This window comes from Nyctereutes procyonoides, unplaced genomic scaffold, assembly GCF_905146905.1.
Source record: "Nyctereutes procyonoides isolate TBG_1078 unplaced genomic scaffold, NYPRO_anot_genome, whole genome shotgun sequence".
In the NCBI taxonomy this organism is placed as follows: domain Eukaryota; kingdom Metazoa; phylum Chordata; class Mammalia; order Carnivora; family Canidae; genus Nyctereutes; species Nyctereutes procyonoides.
Window position 1 is genome coordinate 6917626 of NW_026575020.1, and position 19457 is coordinate 6937082.

The 19457-nt window shown below is 48.2% G+C and overlaps 1 protein-coding gene across 1 annotated transcript in view; it reads right to left on the reverse strand.

Moving 5' to 3' along the window:
* TTLL6 (tubulin tyrosine ligase like 6) overlaps positions 1-18167 on the reverse strand; it is a 30477-nt gene extending 12310 nt beyond the window's left edge. Inside the window, exons 1-10 of the mRNA XM_055329617.1 lie at positions 18132-18167; positions 17864-17994; positions 16192-16348; positions 14885-15028; positions 14191-14276; positions 8555-8780; positions 6866-7041; positions 4556-4744; positions 3530-3707; positions 2359-2640 (exon numbers count right to left, since the gene is read on the reverse strand). Coding sequence (XP_055185592.1) covers positions 2359-2640; positions 3530-3707; positions 4556-4744; positions 6866-7041; positions 8555-8780; positions 14191-14276; positions 14885-15028; positions 16192-16348; positions 17864-17994; positions 18132-18152 — 1590 coding nt within the window. The 5' untranslated portion in view covers positions 18153-18167. The remainder of the gene's footprint in view (positions 1-2358; positions 2641-3529; positions 3708-4555; positions 4745-6865; positions 7042-8554; positions 8781-14190; positions 14277-14884; positions 15029-16191; positions 16349-17863; positions 17995-18131) is intronic.
* Positions 18168-19457: the final 1290 nt, after the last annotated feature.

Here is a 19457-nt window from a genome sequence, read left to right on the forward strand (position 1 = left end):
AATATACAGTAAGTAGCATTAACAATATGCACAATGTTATGCAACAGACCTCTGGAATCTTTTTAATTTGTAAGATTGAAGCTCTATCACTATGAAATAACTCTGTAAGCCCTGGCAACTGCCATTCTACTTTCTTAGGAGTTTCTACCCTCAAAAGCTCACATAAGTGGAATCACGCAGTCTTCCACTTTTCGTGACTGGCTTATTTTTGGAGACATGTCTATTTAATTCCTTTGCTCATTTTTTAAAAAGATTTATTTATTTATTTATTTTAGGGAGAATAGAGAGTGGGCGTGGGGGCAGAGGGAGAGAATCTTCCAAGAAGACTCCTCGCTGAGTAGGAAGCCTGACATGGGGCTTGATTCCATGACCCCTGAGATCACCACTAAGAGTCAGAAGCTTAACTGGCTGAGTCACCCAAGTGCCCCTCATTTTTTTTTTAAAGATTGATTGATTGACTGATTGATTCCAGAAAAGGGTAGGGGGAAGGGCAGAGAGAGAGAGAGAGAGAGGGATAGAAAATCTCAAGCAGACTTCGCACTGAGTGTGGAGCCGAATGGAGGAGCTTGACCCCACAACCCCAAGATCACAGCCTGAGCTGAAACCAAGAACCAAGAACTCAACCAACTGGGCCACCCATAAATATTTTGGCCATTTCAAAATCAGATTATCTTTGTGGTTTTTTTTTCAGATTATCTTTGTTATGAGTTGTAACGGTCCTTTATATTTTCTGGATATGAACCCCTTATCAGATACACCGTTTGAAAATATTTCCTGCCATTTCATAGGTTGCCTTTTAACTCTGTTGATTGTTCAAGTTTGATATAGTCCCATTTTATCTATTTTTGCTTTTTGTTTGTTTATTTATTTACTTAAGTAATCTCTACCTGCATCATGGGGCTTGAACTCATGGCCCCAAGATCAAGAGCCACACACTCTTCTGATTGAGCCAGCCAGGCAGCCCTGCTTTTGTTGCCTGTACTTTTGTGTCATGTCTGTGACATACAATGTCATGAAGCTCCAAAGCCTACCTTCTTAAAGGTGTTTCTCGAACTGTGGTTGCAAATGTATTAACCAGTCATGAAATTAATTTAGTGGGTTGTAACTGTTTTTTTTTTAAGAATAGAACAGAATAGAATAAACATGAAAAGAGTCACCATGGGTGGTATTGCTAATCATTGTTCTAAAAATTTTTTTCCAGTGTGTGTATACGGATGGATGAAATAAAACAGATTTCTACTGTGGGATATGGTTAGAAACTTGAAACACACTGCACTCCTCTATATTGTACTTGGACCCAGCAAAGGCCCAACAATGCTGAAGAGTTTCTAGTTCTTACAATACAGTCATCATATAGCTTTTGGTGGGATGACTACAGTAAACACAGAGGGACCTATTCTAGAACCATCAGTACCACATTTATGTGGCAACATAGTTTCTGCAAAAAAAAAAAATCAACTGTCACATTCAATATAATATTTTTGATGTTTATTTTCATTGGTGATGTTTATTTCGATTTCATAGTTGTATGAGAGTTGTAAACATAAAGATTTTATAAATCTGGTTTTATGCTTTTATATATCTATAAAAATTATTTAGGTCTGCCATGGGGATCCGGAAGAGTTTTCTTTCCTTCAAAAGATGTCCATACACAAACGGAGTTTGAAAAACACTGTTTAAGTGATGTACCAACAGTGCCACAAGTGCTCAGAAGGTGATCTTATTTGGAAATAGAGTCTTTGTAGATATAATCAGTCAAATTAAAGTGAGGTCATACAGGATTAGGGTGGGCCCTAAATCCAATGCCTGGTGTCCTCACATGAAGGCCACATGAGGATATATAAAGGAGAAACTCAAGGAGGGAGTCTGTGTGACAAGACAACAGAGGTAGAGGTTGAAGTCATGCTGCCACAAGTCAAGGAACAGCAAGGATTGCTGGCAACCACCAGAATCTAGCCAGAAGCAAGGAAGGATCCTCCCTCTAGGGCCTTCAGATGCCCTGCCAACACTTTGTTTTCAGACTTCTAGCCTCCAGAACTGTGAAAGAATAAACTTGTGCTTTCAGCCCCCAAGTCTGTGGTGAGCTAGCTGCTCCAGTAGCCACAGGAAGCTAACACAGCAGGTGGAAATGGGACTAAAGACGGGGTGCAGAAGATGGCCATTCGAAGAGCCCTAAAAGTATGGGTGCATTCTCCTAGCTGGTATACTATTCCACAACTTGGGTTCCACAGGTGAGGAAATTGGGGCTCGAGCGGCTTACTTAAAGGGAGACAGCAAGTCAGGAGTGGAAAAGGGACCAGAAAGTAAGCCATTGGCCCCCGAGGTTAGCCCTGTGGGGAGGTAGACCGCTCTACTCACCACAGTGTGGGTGAGTATGTTCACTGCAGAGGCAGACTTGACCTCCTTGATCCTGGAGATGGGTTTGCTGAGCTCCAGCCCCGGGCCGCAGAGAAGGCTCGAGTGCCTCAGGTCGGGTACAGAGGTATACCGCCTTGCAGATACAGGCTCGCAGGGAGCAGGGCTGGCCTCCTTGGCGGGGGTTTCCTGCTCGAGGCTGCTGTCCGTCTCATTTTTCTTTGCATCTCTGACATTCAAGAGCAAGTCAGGGGTGCAGCACACTAGTGTCGATGGCTGGAGATACTGGGAAGGAGGAAACCAGAAAGCCCATGGGAACCCAGCTCTGTCCACTTCCAGTTTCACTTGCACCAAGGGTAGGTGCCAAGGAGAAGAAGAGGTTCTTATCCTGAGGTGTAGGGACTCCCCGAAGGCTCACAGATGGTTTCACGGGGTCCTTGAACCACTTAGAACTACAGTTTTAAAACTGTATCTTTGTATAGTTTATGGCAAGAGAGTCCATAGCTTTTATCAGTTTCTCAAAAGGCCTATGACCCTCACAAAGTTATAAAATACAAGAAGCCAAAAATATCCTGCTCTAACCCTGTCCCTTCCGGTGAGTGTTTGAGAAAAAGGTAATTGACCACAAAGCCATCTGGGTCTTTCCACTGAGCCCAAAGAGACGGGGAAGCGACAGGGGTCATCCAAAGATTTGGATTGTGGGACAACTGAATAGCTGGCCCACGGTACAGGGCCAGTCCCCACTTTGAACAGAGAGCAGGCTGGTGGGAGCCAGCTATGGTCAGTCACCCCAGGTGATGGTGAGGGTCCCAGCTCCCTGCAGCCCGTCTCTGCGGCCCCCTCTCTCAGCTGTGCCCCTGGCCTGCCAGAGGAGGGGAGCATCCCAACTCAAACTGGAGTGGACCCATGAGTACAAGCAGTCCCGGTGCCCACTCCCTACATGGGGATTGGCTTTTACTCCTACCGAGGGACACAAAGAGGGTGAGAGTTCTCTGAAGGGTGCCAGGCTCCTGGTGACCTCCAGGCTCCCCTCCTGTGGCCCAGCCCTCTGCACAGCCTTGTTCCTTCAGTGTGTCAGGGCTCTGAGCAGTGATCTCCTCGGCACCCCCCCACAGATCGGCCCCAGGCGGGGAAGGGTGCTGGCCACACATGCTCCCCTCCCAGCCAGGTTTACTTGTTTGGAGGTGAGGGTGGTGTCCTTGTATTTCTGCTGTGGTTTCTGTTCGCAGCTCTTCATGCTCTTGCCTCTCACTTGCTCGCCTGCCGACTCCCCCTGCATCTCCACCTTCTTCTCTTTCCCAATTTGGAAGGATTTTTTCTCCTGCTTTAGCCTCAGGTTCTGGATCAGTTGCCTGTCCAAGAGGAATGGGGAGTGTTATGGAAGTTAGGGGATGGGCTGCAAATGTGGGTGCTCTCTCCAAGGGGTGGGTGGATGATGCTTGGCAAAGAATGCAGTGTTCCACATGCCTTCCCTCAGTGTGTCCAGTCTGCACAAATGGTTGTGGGGCACAGAGCAGGAGGTGGGGGGGGGGAGTCATTTCTCTCATCATACCATTTCCAGTCTGAGGAATAGCATCCAAGGAGAGATGCAAAGTCAGCAGCACTACCCAGCTCCCCTACCTTCTCTCTCTCCTCACTTCCCAGCTGGCCAAATGCCACACATGGAAGGTGCTGGGAAGAGGATCTGGGTTGGTTGCCGGACCGAGAGTCCCCCACATTGGACCATTTTATACCTGGGCCTCTCTGGCCAATGATACAGTGTAAATAACACAGTCACATGGGTCAGGAGACAGGGATCATCACCTGCCATATGACCCTTTCTGTGCTCTGACTTCCCAGTCTATAACATGAGGTGATGGGTAGGGATTGGACTGGACAGGATGAGTCCCTTCCAGCTCCTAGATTTCATGCCTATGTGAATCCAGGAGGTAGCTCTCAGGGGCTGGGAATTCTGGAGAAGGGTGAGGGTACCTGTCTCAGGGGTCGAGTTTCTAAAAACAGCTACATATCAACACCCCCCCACCAAGGAATCTTATGATTCCTGATCCTCATGAGACTAAAGCAAATGTTCCCCTGGCAATTTCTAGGTTGGGGACTGAAGCTCATAAGACCCTCTTGACCATCCCAGGCTGGTCACCCAGAAGTCAAGCACCACCCAACGGACCCCAACACCCACCCACCTCACCCAGGGCTTTCCTACCGGGCATACACCTCCCGAGCCCTGGAGGTAACAGTATTCTGGAAGAGGGAGTTGTTATCCTGGAAAAACTTGTCATACTTCTCCGAATTCAGAGTAGGATAAATCAGACGGAACCCTCCACAGTTTTCCTTCTCGTACTTCTCCATTTTCTCCAACCGAATGGCCTGGAAGCCTTTGATTTCCTCTATCCTGTGGTGGAACAGAACACAGGGCTGCTGTAGATTTTTCTCAGGGCAAAGCTTGGAAGGGATGTGCCAAGCTGGATGCCATGTGGGGCCCAGCAGAGGCCTTGCACACAACAGTGGTCCACCTGTTTTTGCTAAATAAACTTGTGTTTCCCTAAAAGGAGAATCTAGCCCTCTCAGGGCAGCCAGCATCATGAGGCACTGCAAGCTGGTTAGAAACAGTCTTTCTGAAAGCTCACCAAATTCTCTCCTCATACAAAAATCCATTTCCCCTTGGCTCAGTTCTGTCGCCACCTCCCCATTCACAGCCCTTATAACCCTCCTCTGGAGAACAGCAGCTTGCATTTTGCTAAATTTGAGGGCTTCTTGGATGAGCTTTTATGAGCTATGTGATCTCATTCTCCCTCACAGCCCCTCGGGGAGGTGGAGGTCGCAGGGAGAAGGAATGATAAGCCCCTTTTATAGCAGGGAAACCAAGAGCACTGAGCTACCCAGGGCCAAGTCATGACAAAGAGAATGATCCAGGGCAGGGCCCAGCTCCTCCCTGATGTTGCCTCCTCCTTCAGAAAATTAGAGAGTGCTGGCAAAGTGGAAGGCATCCTGGAATCCCAAGGAACACTACTCACTGTGCTCTGGCACTAGGCCTGCCACCTCCCAGCAAGGGGATCTTGCACATGTGAGCTCCCCTTCCAGAAGCCTGGTCTCCTTAGCTCCAACAACAGGACCAATGCAACACCCCCACTACCTATCCACCACCCTCCTCATAAGGAAGACAGGGCACCTGCAAAAGTGCTCTGAGAAACAGAGTGCCATCTGAACATAGATGCTATTGCCCCCAGTTCTAGAAGCTGATAACCAAGAATCAGCAGGCTCTGCTCATGGGGACCTGGGGGCTGCTGTGGGACCTGACAAGCAACAAAGGCATCTCTTTGACCAGGTTCCGAGTCTTCAGACACTAGAATCACTCCACAGAATGGAGGCCTCTGTTTAAAGGCAAATGCTGCCATGCAGGAAGCAGGGGACATAGATCCTACCAACCCAGTAACATGAGGTAGGTCAGACAAATGTGTCTTTTTTTTTTTTTTAAGGGATTTTTTTTTTTATTCATGGCGTAGTTGTTGTTGTTGTTGTTTTTAAGATTTTATTTATTTATTCATGAGAGACACAGAGAGAGACACAGGCAGAGGGAGAAGCAGGCTCCATGCAGGAAGCCTGACGCAGGACTCGATCCCAGGACTCCAGGATCACGCCCTGGGCCAAAGGCAGGCGCTGAACCACTGGGCCACCCAGGGATCCCCGACAAATGTGTCTTTCTGTAAAAATAAAGCAATGGCTTTATTTTTTGATTGGTAATCCCTGAATCTTCATATTATATTAATAACTCATATCCATGATACATAGTTCCGTCTATAACTTAATCTCCTATTTTTAGGTACAAAAAAAAATGCTCACAGTAAAACTATCCAAACTGCCACATTCTGCAAATATAAACTAATTTTCAAATAGGATTATCATTTGTTAGAACTGACTCCCTGCCCTACCAACTCCAAGCAAGAGTCTTTTTAAAAATTTAATTGTTTTTTTTTTTATCGAAGTATAATAGACGTATAATGCTCTGTCAGTTTCTTGGGCATGCAACACGATTCACTATCCGTATGTATTGTGAAATGACCACCACAGCAAGTATATTTAACCTCTGTAACCATACATCATTAACAAATTTTTTTCTTCTGATGAGAACTCTTAAGATCGTAGCAACTTTCAAATATGCAATACAATCTTACCAACTATAGTCACCAACATTACCTCCCCATGAATTATTTATTTTGTAACTAGAAGTTTGTATCTTAACCTCCTTCACTCATTTTGCCCAGGCAATCCCCTTCACCATCTCTAACACACTATAGTGTCAGGCACTGTGACGAACCTTTAATTATACATTATTTCATTCAATTCCACCTTAGAGATTATTGGCTCCATTTGACAGAAAGAACACTGAAGCTCAGAGAAGTGTCATAAAGGCCATATAACTAGTAGGTTGTCGAGGACCAGGACAGGCCAGTCTTACTGGGAGCAGGGAAGTCATAGAGAATGGGGTCCCCTGGGTGCTGGGGCATCTCTGTACCTGATCTCCCGAGAACGACATTGCTGTAGGAATCGTCCCCGTTGTCTCTCTTCCTCCAAGACTTTCTTTTTGTCACAGCTTCCCAGGTTGATCAGAACCAAGGTGTCATAGAGCAGACTGTCTTTCACCTCTTTATCCAGCCAGGAGTCAGTGGAGAAGCTCGGAGAGTGGTTGACCTGTGTGCAGCAGGGGTGTCAGGGGGTTGGGCTGTTCAGAGCAGAAGCACGGAGCAAGGCCAAAACACCACCTCTCTGGAGCCACCTAAGGCCAGTGTGAGGCCCTGGCTACCAGAGGAGCAGGTGTGGGAGAGATGGGGAGAGGGAGTCTGCACCAGAGCCACAGTGAGGAGAGAAGGAAGCAGAATCTCCTCTACTTTAACCAGTTTGATTTCAATCTTTTCCTCTTGAGAGGCATCGGGGTGCCCTGTCTTTTGTCTCCCCTCCACCTGGTGGGTGTGCTTGGGTGTGCTTTCTTACATACACAGCACGCCATAGAGCAGATGGAAGGGGGCAATCCAAAGGGTCAGGCTGGGACATGGGAAAGAAACCAGAGTGATGCATTCAGGACCCTCACCAGGACTGAGGGGGAGGCAGGTGGGAGGAGGGAGAGGACTCAGTCCTGCTCACAGTAAAGTCCGTATGCACTATGTAACATAAGAAGATTTCTAGCAGTTTCTGAAGGCCTGTGCCTGGTGGCCAATTCCGCTCTTTGTGTAAGAGCTCCAAACACCCGGGGCACCTGGGTGGCTCAGTGGTTGAGCATCTGCCTTTAGTTCAGGTCGTGATCCTGGGGTTCCGGGATCACGGAACCCGGGCTTCCTGTGAGGAGCCTGCTTCTCCCTCTGCCTGTGCCTCTGCCTCTCTCTGTATCTCTCATGAATAAGTAAATAAATTTTTTTTTTAAATTTGTAAAAAGAGCTCCAAACACCCATATTCTCCTTCCCACCTATACCTGGGAACAGGGGCTGGGAATGGAGGAAAGGCAAGGCCCCAGGAATGGGACCCATAATTCTGGCTCTGCCTCCTGAAGGCTGACTCTGACCATGTACCAACTGGCCCTAGCACCTCTGACTTGGCACCTCGCTTCCCACACCCTCACCTCCTTAGAATGGATCCTGAAGGGCCCCTTGAGGGCTGCTGAGCACAAGTCTAATTGGGAAGAGAGAGAGACAGCCAGATGCTTTTCTTTCTCCTTCATCTACCCTGCCATGGGTCTGGGGGAGGCAGGAAACTCACTGCATGGCTCCTCATCTGTGCCCTGGGCCACAGACTCCAGGCCACTTTCCATTGGTGCTGGGCACTCAGTGGCCCAAGCCCCTGAGAGCCAAGCTTGGCAGCTCCTCTCTGATCTTAACATCAACTAGGCTTTGATGAAGAATACCCCCTCTCTGGGAGATGATTTTTGTTACAAAAAATAGAGCTGCCTTTAGAGTCTTTCCGTGCCTGAGATCCAAGTTTCCAGGTCTGGGTGGACCTCAAGGAGGCATAAAGAATTCTCTAATTCCCAGCCATCTACCCCCCTCTGGTGGCCACTTCTCAGCTAAGGGCGAAGCCTCGGGCAGCAAGCACAGGGCCTGGCCAGGAAGTTGATGAAAATGACCTGACTGAGCCAGGGATGAAAGGATGAGCCTGACCCTGGCTGACCCCAGTAACAGAGGCCGATTTTTACCCCTCGCCCTGACCCCTCTACCTCCAGCAGCCACGGCTTGAGTTTGTGGTCCAACAAGATGTCAAAGCCCAGGATTTCAAAACAGGCGCTGTTGAGTGTGTGGTTGGGGAAGCAGGTGTGGTAGTTATGCTTGATGATGGGGTGGGCGGAGATGATCGTCTTGATGATGACATCCTCAATATCTCTCCAGATCTGCTCTGTGTTGTAGCCATGGTTCTCCATGTACATGTTAAAGGTGGAGAGCTTCCTGGAAGGAAACTGCAGGCTATGAGGCAAAGCAGCCCACCTCTGGTCATCTAAGGCCATCTCATGCTGGGAACCAGAAGATTCTGGAGAAGTTAAGTCCCCAGAGGTAATGGGGACAGACAAACTGGAACCCAGGGAGACAACAGGGCTATGTCAGCTCAGGAAGGACCTGCAGGAACCACAGAGTCACAAGCCTCTACTGTCTGGAAGTGGGTGCTGTATAATGATGCATAAGACTTGGCTTTTGGTACTTTCACTGTGACCCAGAAAACACCCACTAGGCTGGGGCAGGGACTGGGTATTCTGGGTGGAAGGCTTAATGGGTGAATTAAAAGCAAAAACAAAGACAAAAACCCTACATCATGGTTTTGCTTTGATGGCAAATGGTTTCTAAGCCTTTGGTGTTCATTAGAAACACTTTTAAGAACACCTACACCTGAGTCCTACCCCAGCCATCTGACGGGATTCTGGGGACCCCCAAAGTCACAGAAACTTTGCTTTAGGACTTCCACAAAGAAAAGGCAGCCCCAGGGCATGTCAAAAGATGGGGTTAACAACTGTCCAGGTAAATCAAGATGGTCCTGATTTCAGATAAATAAGATGTTGTATAGGGGTGCCTGGGTGGCTCAGTGGTTGAGCATCTGCCTTTGGCTCAGGACATGATCCTGGGGTCCTGGGATCGAGTCTCACATCAGGCCCCCTGCTCAGCGGGGAGCCTGATTCTCCCTCTGCCTATGTCTCTGACCCTCTGTCTCTCATGAATAAATAAATAATTTTTTAAAAAAAAGATGTGGTATATATATAATGGAATATTACTCAGCCATCAAAAATGAAATCTTGCCATTTGCAGCAACGTGGATGGAACTAGAGGGTATTATGCTAAGCAAAATAAGTCAATCAGAGAAAGACGATTATCATATGATTTCACCCATATGTGGAATTCAAGAAACAAAACAGAAGAGCCTGGGGGCAGGAGGGAAAAATAAAATAAAATGAAATCAGGGACAGAGACAAACCATAGGAGACTCTTAACTATAGGAAACAAACTGAGGCAGTCGCTGGAGAGGAGGGAGCCGAGGGAGGGGGTAATTGTGTGATAGACATTAAGGAGGGTGCAGGATGTAATGGGCACTGGGTGGCTCATGAGGCAGTTCAAAGAGCTCACTGGACCCCAGCCAGCAGAGCCAAAAAGGATGAAGCAGGGGTGGCCAGCCAATGCACACTTGCTAAAGGACTGCTGTACACATGAAATGAGAGAACCCCAAGAAACTGCCCCCACTGTCATGGGGAGCCTAAGGACCATTTGGGGAGGGTTCAACACACATATGGAACAACCGAGGATGCATTTATATAAAGACAGATTAGTAAAGGCCACTCAATTCAGAGGCCTACTGCCTCTACCCGTCATTGTCAGGGGATAATATGTGGCACATAAATGAATTTTCCAGATCGCTTGAAGCCAATCCACTCAAGTGCAAAAAAAGATGTGTTTAATTTGCCTAATTGGGAAATAAATTTTCCCAAAATAGATTATATACTTCCTTGCCTTCTTATAATAGACACTGCAAATCATAACATAACCTCTTCTTGATGATTCAGGCACATCACAATGAATATATATTATTGTATAATTTCATAATGCCCAGTGGTTAGCCAATTCAATTTAACACACCAGTTATGTGCCAGGCGCCCTGAGAGATGAAGAGGACCTGGTCTCTGCCCCCGAGCCCTGCCAGATTTCCAGTCGTTCTGTCTTCCCTTCACTGTTCCTGCTAAGTTTACAGCTGGTGGGGGGTTTACCTGGGGTGCAGTTGGCCGAGCTGGGGATGAGGGAATTGGGGCAGGTGAGGTAGTCAGAATGAGAAGCAGATCGCCTCAGAAGAGGAAGAAGGGGAAGAACAGGAGAGGTAAAAGGAAAAGGGAGGAACAGGAGGAAAGAAGGACTCTGCCCAGCACATGGGAGGCGCCTAGAAGGCCAGGGTGCCACTCTAACCCTCAAGGAGGCTAAGCACAATTGAGAACATGTGACAGATGTGTGCACCAAGCCAAGAGCGGTCATGAGGTATGGCTGATGTTGACCAGAGGGTAGTGGGAGTCCAGAGATGGGAAGGTTGCTGTGGGTGGTTTGACTCGGATTCCACAGGCTCGTCCTCAGAGACAGATCTCATCTGATTAAGTGAGCAGAGACTCACAGAGAAGGCTGGCTTCATGGTGGCTATATGGCTGGACCAGGACCCAAAGCCAGATCAGGGGAGGCAACATGGAAGCCCAGTGAGCCAGAAGAACCTTCAAGGATGTTATCCCATGTTTTTGGTTGGTGCTGAGCAAAGATGGAGAAGTGGGAATGAACAAGGCCCATATATGGAATGTGAGCCACAGAGTGTCCCAACAGACACCACAGAGTGAACAGACGGTGTGGCCCAGTGGTTAAGGGTAGAGACTCAGGAGTTTTCCTTGCAGCTCTACCACCTGTTTCCTAATATGCAAAATCATGCTGATAATAATAATTCTTACCTTCAAGTGTTGTTGTGAGTGTTGTGAGTGGGCTGAGGTGTGTATGTTTCCTAGAGTAGTGCCTGCCAGACAGCAAGTCCCCAACAATGCTGACTACCAGTGTAGTAGTGTAACAATGGATGGTGGCGTCTGGTCAAATTACAGTAGATTGAGAAGAAGAGTTTGAACCTGAATCTCTAGGTACCTGGGAGCCCCATCGCTGTGGAAGTAATGAGTAGAGAAGTCCTCCCTTATGCACGGAGGACGCCTGGCCCCATGGATAGTGCCAAACTCTACATGCACTGTTTTTCTCCTATACATACACATCTATAATAAAGGCTAGTTTATAAATTAGGCCTAGAAAGATATCCATAATAGTAACGTCACATGCCTACATCATTCACCTCATTTATCTCATCAGGTAGGATCTTATCATTTCACATCATCATCATAAGGAAGGCCAGTACAGTAAAGGAAGGTATTTTGAGAGAGAGACACCACATTCACCTAACTGCAGGTAGCTGAAACCATGGATAAGCAGGGACCACTGGATACGGAATACAGAATAACAACAACATTCACCTGGAAGGGGGCTAGTGTTTTTGAAGCCCATTCGTACACGTCATCTCAATAGGCCCCTCATGGCAAATCTGAGGATGGCCAGCCAGAATTCACATTTTCCTGTCATTTTATTTTATTTTATTTTATTTTATTTTATTTTATTTTATTATTTTATTTTATTTTTTAAAGATTTATTTACTTATTTACGACAGACAGGGGGGGGGGCAGAGACACAGGCAGAGGGAGAAGCAGGCTCCATGCAGGGAGCCTGACACGGGACTCGATCCCAGGTCTCCAGGATCACACCCCCCCGCCAAAGGCGGCGCTAAACCGCTGAGCCACCAGGGCTGCCCTTTCCTGTCATTTTAGAGATGAGAAAATGGAGGTACCAAGAAGTCGAAGCCTGGATTTAGGGAGAAAAGCAAGGAGGCTGAGCAGACATCAGGTCTGAGGCTGAAGCAAGGCCTAGGTCTGGTGGAAAGAAGGGACATGGGGACATCTGCAGGAGGAACCTTCAAGATTCAACAACCAAGATGACACCAAACTCCCCCATCCTGCAGGCCAGGAGGCAGAGATGGGGAAGTTGAGCAAGGGGACCATTTTGGAACTCTGGGGTGGGAGCAAGGAGCAAGAAAAGGCTGAGTTGTAGGCAACAGATGTCAGGGTATAGTGAGGGATGAGCCTGGTGCTTAGGGAGAGGTGGAGGGTGGAGGCCAGGGGAGCAGAGCAGAAGGGTGAGGCCTGACCTGGGGGGAGAGGTAAGGAAAAAGAGCAGGAAGGGAGGGGGTGAAAGGCAGCAGAACAATTCTGTACACTCTTCTCCCTGAATCCTGGCACCCCCTAACACCCCATCCATCATGGCCTGAGGGCCCAAAGCCTGTTGATGGGGTGTCTTCTCCTAAGAAGAAAGAAATGGGGGTCCTTAGGTTACATGCCTTCCGACTAAGGAAAAAAATCACAGTAACCATAAGCAGTGTCCCTGCAGCCATCAGGGGCCATTTGAGTCTCACAGTGACCCTGGGAGGTGGGCAGGGCACACAGGACAGGGCAGGGCAAGACATATCACTGCCCTCATTGTACACACCAAGTGGAGGCTCAGAGAGCTGAAGAGACTTGCCTACACGTACTTAGCTGGCAAGAGTCGGAGCCGGGCCTGAAAGCTAGGCCTCACCGAGCACCGGCTCTCGGCCCGCAGCAGCGTGGGAGGCTGAGCTGGTGCCCATGGGCCTGATGAGGAGCTGAGAGCTTCGGGCGAGACGGGTGCCGGCACCCTCCGACGCAGGGGAGACTTCCCTTCAAGCAGGCATCAGCTAGTGATTTTCCATTTGCCTTTTGGCACTCTGCCATCAGGGGAGTTGGGTAATTTCACGTGCCTCTCTGATGCTTTGAAGCCAAACAGACTGTGTGTTTATCCATCCTTTGAAGCCTGCTGCAAGGGGACAGAGCATGCGCCTTGCAACCCGACAGACCTACTTTCTCATCCTGCTCTAACATTTACAGCTGTGTGACCTTGGGGAGCTTAGCCTCTCAGAGACTCAGTTTCCTTGTTTGTAAAGAAAATGAGATGGTACCTAACTCATTGTTCTGCACCCACAAAGGGCAGATGACAACACCCTTGTCATGGTGTGGTGAAGATGCAATGGGGAACAATGCACACGGACTCCCCTGCACAGGCCCCACCACACAGGAGGCCTCCATAAGTACTGCCTCCCCTTCCCCTTGTGCCTGGCTGTATTCACTTCTTTCAGCTCCCCCTTTTTCCTACAACTCAACCCCATCCATCTCAGATGAGACAGGATTAGGATTACACAATAACATGCATGTAATAACTGGGAAGACTCTCATGCATTCCTCCCATCTCCCCCCTCTCCTGGGGAATCTCAAAGCCAGCCAGCCACCGTCAGGCCACACCAGGCATCGTGACCTATCATTCAAGAATCTCTGTTGGAGAACACCCCGGAAGCCACAGGCCAACAACTGCCTGGCATGTCCACCTCCCTTGGCCGACTAGCAATCGATAAATATCCTTTGGTTTGGAAATGTCAGAAATGCCCAGGGTAACAAGCATATGTTTTGGGGTGTGTGTGTGTGTGTGTGTGTGTGTGTGTGTGTGTATCCTGCTGGGGAAACGTTCATGTTTATCTCTCCTCCTCCCAACCTCCTAGGGTTTACGATGTAGCCTTCTTTTAATGATTAACAGCCAGAGGGCAGAGACTAAGGAGGCAAAGAAATATTTGCTGAGACCATGTGACCCAAGATAGAAACACTGCTGGGGACTGACAGGGTTTGGGTAGAATCCTAGGCAGCAACTCTGAGCCTGGCAGGGCAAGAAAAGAGAAGTGAAGCAGCTTCCTTACCTCTTGCTTCCAGCGTGAGCGTCTCGAATGAAATTGGAACTGTGCTTATTAATGGAATAATTAGTCAGGTGCATGCAGATCTCATCCTGGGGAAAGAGACACAATTCTGTGAGGTCAGGAGGAAGGGCAGGCCATCCGCTTTTTCTCTGTGCCCTCTTGTGTAGCCCCCACAGCATGAAGAGAGGGGAAGTCTTGGGGCTTACTTCAATTGATGAAACAGAGGCAGTAAATTGGGAGCCTGCAGCCTGGGGTAGGAGAGAGTCCAGCTCCTCCTGAGATTGGGTGGTTCACTGCCTGAGGGAGATTTCAGAAGTCCTGGGGGATCAGAGGGTGCAGGGTACGGGTGGGGGAGAGACCCATGGCCTTCTCCCCTCAGATACCACAGATCTGGGGCACTAGCTTTGTGGTAGGGCAGATCTGGCCATGACGAGGCCCAGCCTCATCTCTTCCCAGTTCTGTGACCTTGGACAAATTCCTTTTACTGAGTTTTCATTTCCTCATTTGTGAAATGGAAATTATAATCCCTATTTCTGAGGGCTTCTAAGAGGGCTAAACGAAGGGACATCTGCAACCTGGCACATAGGAAGTGTTCAGCAAATGACAGTCATATCCGCAATGCCTTGAGAATGTGGAATGAACTGGGATTTTTCATCCCCCTAAGGAGGAGGGGGAAGGGCACATCCACTGAGCTCACCAGGTTGTCTGTGCTGGGGTGGGAGTAAGAGGTGGTGGCGAAGCGTGCTAGTCCTTCCTTGTATGCAAAAATCCTGAGAGGGTCACAGGATGTCATCAGAACATAAATCCGTAGGTCAAACTTGAACCCATCAATAATAAAGGGCTGCGAGGAGGGAAGAGAAGTCATGTAAGCTTCCGAGGAGAGATTCAGTCTTGAATATTAGTGCCTTGTCTTGGTCTTGGTACTACAGAGTACGGGCTGGGCTGGGGTAGGGGACGAGGACAAGGTGACTTGACCCGTGGGAGTCACTAAACTACACCGTGCCTCAGTTTCCTGCAGCACAAGTAACCTCCTCCCAAAGATCTCCTGGCAACCAAACAAAATAACATTAAAAAGTCCTGTGATAGGGCCCCTGGGTGGCTCAGTTGGTTAAGTGTCTGCCTTTGGCTCATGTCATGATCCTGGGGTCCTGGGATTGAGCCCCAAATCAGGGTCTCTGCTCAGCGAGAGCCTGCTTCTCTCTTTCCCTTTGCTGCTCCCCTTGCTTGTGTGCGTACTCTCTCTCTCTCAAATGAAGAAATATTTTTTAAAAAATTAAAAGTCCTGTGATGAAGGACATGTGTCACCATCGAGGGCTGTATTACATGGCAGCTCTGCAAAAGTGTTTCCTGCAATGCTGGCCAGTCCTTTCCAGTCCACACATACTTCTAGAGGGTTCCTCCCTGCGGTGAGCTATACCACTGTGACCTCTGACCTCCAGCCATGGAGGAAGGCTGGTTACCATGAACCCTCCAGGACTATTACCCTCTCCTAAATGAAATGGAGCATCCACAGACCAAATGTGCCCTCTAGCTGTCATCTGTTAGAGGTGATAGGCCAGCCTAAGACCAGACCAGCTACAAGGGTACAGGGTGAGGGATGCTCTGGCCCAGACACACGTCACAGCCCTGGTCGGAAGGCCTGGTCTGGGGACACCTGGGTGGCTCAATGGTTGAGCTTCTGCCTTCAGCTCAGGTCACAGTCCTGGGGTCCTGGGATCGAGTCCCACATCGGGCTCCCCACAGGGAGCCTGCTTCTCCCTCTGCCTATGTCTCTGCCTCTCTCTCTCTGTATCTCTCATGGATAAATAAATAAAATCTTTAGGGAAAAAAAAAAAAGAAGGCTTGGTCTGACAACTTTTAAGGCAGAAGACCGGACTCAGCTTTGACACACACACACCCCGACCCCCCCCCCACCCCGCCTCATTCCCTCACTTCCCTTGGTGCGGAGGAGCTAGAGCTGAGGTTGCTATGAGCGAGAAATAAATGACCACGATGAAGAAGTACCTTTGAAATATAGAGCTGACAGATCTTATCCTCGCCTGGCTTGATATCTTTCACTGTCCGGGTGATGAATATACCTCTCCCTTGGCAGCCCGAATCCGGCTTACAAATGTATGTCTTATTTTTTCTTGACCTGCTGTAGTTCTGCAAATCCCCCCAGCTACCAGAGCAGCAGGGAGGGAACGAGATACACCTTTAGTGGAGGGAGCAGTGAAAAGGAAGCCTAGCTCTTTATTTTAAAAAAAACCACCAAAAACTAAAAAAACCACTAAAGCTATCTCATGTGACAAAGCCCCAGAGTTGACAGACATGTCAACTGGCAAGAAGAGAAATAGCCATGCACATGGATACATGGTGGAGAGAGGGTGGGCTTTGGAGGGAACTCAGGCCTGGATTTAAACCCAGGCTACACCACTTACCAGCTGTGTGACCCTCTGCAAGGACTTAACCTATTTAAGCCTCAATTCCACTATTTACACAATGAGGATAATGACACCTGTTTTGTACAGTGGTTAATTATGTAAAAGACAGGCAAGGTGCTGATACATGTTGCATGGCCCATGAAGGTAGCTATGATCCAAGTACTTTGACTTTCTAGGTTTGCAGACAGGAGACATGGACTTCTGTGTGGGGCACAAGGCCTGACAAGTGTTGTGACCTTGGATCCACCAGTCTCTTCCTCTATTCCAGGCTGCAGCTCTTCCCCAGGAACACCCCCACTCCAGCCAGAGTATCAAAGCACAAATACTGTCCTCGAATATACTCTGTAGAAAGTATATTCAGAAGAAAGAAACCACTTTAATGCATTCTAGATCTCAGACTTGCTCCACTTCTTGTTTTGCATTTGAACTCATTTGCATCGTGATCACTGGAGAAGTCACTTCACTGCAATGTTCCTCAGTGGCCATGAAATCTGGAGGTGTCTGAAGGCAAGTATGTTTCCTTCTAAGTTGCTATTAAGTCCTAAAACTTTCCAGGCTCGGGAAGTCTGGGAATCCTGGAGCTCTTAGTTTTGAAAAGCAGTGAGTGCAGAGGACAGAGTGGGATTCTTGTCATGTCAATATAATTTCAATGGCAATGCTTCTCTGCACCCCCTCTCCTCATCCCAAAGACCAGACTGTACCCCGGTGACAATCATGTCATCTCGCATTTCTTCTGTTTCTTGGTGCTACGGTCCAGAGCATTTTGTATACTAAGAATGGACGCTCAGTTTCAAGATGGATAAAGCGAGACAGGAGACAGGGAAAGGCTGGCTGCCATCCATGCTTCTGCCATGGAACAGAGGTCAGGTGTCCCTCCCTACTCCTAATCTGGGCACTAACCATTATCTCACTCCCTCCAGAAGTGCTCACGGTCCTTAAAAATTCAGAAACTGCACAGTTAAGAAGCTGGAACAAGTTCAAAATCAACAGATTTCAGGGTCAGAACAAATTCTCATCCCAACTGCAGGCACGGGTTCCAAGGCACCCAGCCCCTAAATGTCATCTGATTCTTTTATAGCAGAGCCTTGTATTCTCTTAACCTTGGACACACCCTTTATCCCTCCTCTTCCTGAAAAGGAGAGAGAGAGATGGGAGATCCTCTGGGAAGGGAAGTAGCACTGGGGAATGAGGAGCAAGGGGGAAATGTAAATTGGGGGTGGGTGGCATAGAAGGGAACACAGGTAGGCACTCACTCAGCAGGAAGACACCAGGTCCTAGGGAAAAAGTGGAAATCCCTAGGGAACATCTTTAACATGCGGCTCATATTCCTGGCCAGCAAGTCCTTGCGGCAGATTTCACTCATCCCAGGGAAGTGATTGATTTTCTACAAAGGAAGGCAAAATTCATGAACAACAGGGGCCATGGGAGTACCCAGGAGATCCCCTCAGGGGACAGTCCAAAAAGTAGGGACCCACTGGGTAGATGTCACCCTTATACGGAGGACCAGCTCTGCCCAGATACCTGGTAACTTTTCATTTCCATCACCCTCTCCAGCGACACAGAGTAGTCCGTCCAGTAGAGAGTCCAGTCATTGGTTTCCCCTCCCTCTCGAAGGCCATATCTCTGGGCAGCCCTACGCACTGCCATGGTGTTGGAAAAAGAAAGGCCTGTTAGTCCAGGAAGTGGAGGAGGAGTGTGGGGTGGGGAGGTTATGTTTCTAGGTGCTCTCAGACCACATGCTGAAGAGAGACACCTCAGCTTATTGGGCCTGGAAGCCATCTTGCCCGGCCTGATCTCACCACTGCCAAGAAAGGAACATGAAGAGCTATTGAGGCATACAGCCAATACCCAGTGAACCCCACAGAAGGTTATCTGGGAAGAATGTTTTATCCGCGCTGCTTCCCCTTACCAGGAAGTAGAATTCTGGCTTTCCTCCAAATACTAAACACAGAATGTTCAGGGAAGATAAACCTAACCTTAACATCAGCCAGAGCCAAGCTTAATTAGAAGATAAATTGACAGAAAAAGAAAAAAGCATACAATGATTTTCAAAACCACATATATGCTATCACAGCCTTTTTCCCCTGTCCCTCTTAGCATTAGTAACTGGGAGCTGACTCCAACACAAACTCAAATGCCTTCAAGGACCTGGAAAATCAGAAGTGCCTTCAGTGACCCAGAGGAGTCAGGACTAGCCTAAAACATTCTAATTTGAAATCCATATAATGACAACATTGCTCTGTAGTACAATGTAGGTCTGTAGGTCATCTTCAGTCTGTGGACTGCTAATCTCTAACTTATGCTCTAGCAAGGAGCAACAACTGCCTTCTCTACAATCAGATTCCCAAAGAACCCTATATGAAAACTACAGAGAGCTGAAATATACACCAACTGTGGTCAAAACCCGTATTTTCTTGGAATGAGATTCCCAACTTCTTCAAATAGTTAATCCAGCTAGATGAAGGAAACAATGGGATGTGAAGACACCCACTTTTCATCCTCAAGATTATACAAGAGTGACCCTTCCCAACCCTTTGGGGTAATCCACTGGGTCCCCATCATGGATCCCTTGAATGCAAGTGCTCACCGCTCTCATATCGGCAGGTGGAGAGATCGATCACCAATCATCTGGAAAAGAGAAAAAGGAAAGCAAGACAGAGACAGACACACTTGCCAGAACAAGTGACCACACCCAGAAGCATCCAGTCCTGGGTGAGGCTGTATGAAACCCACTCTGCCACACTAATCCTGGTTTGATGAACCCCACTAACTGAAGACACAAATCCAAAGGGTTGCAGAGAGGCAGAAGGCAGACTCAACTGGTACCCTGTCCACAGGGTAGGAATT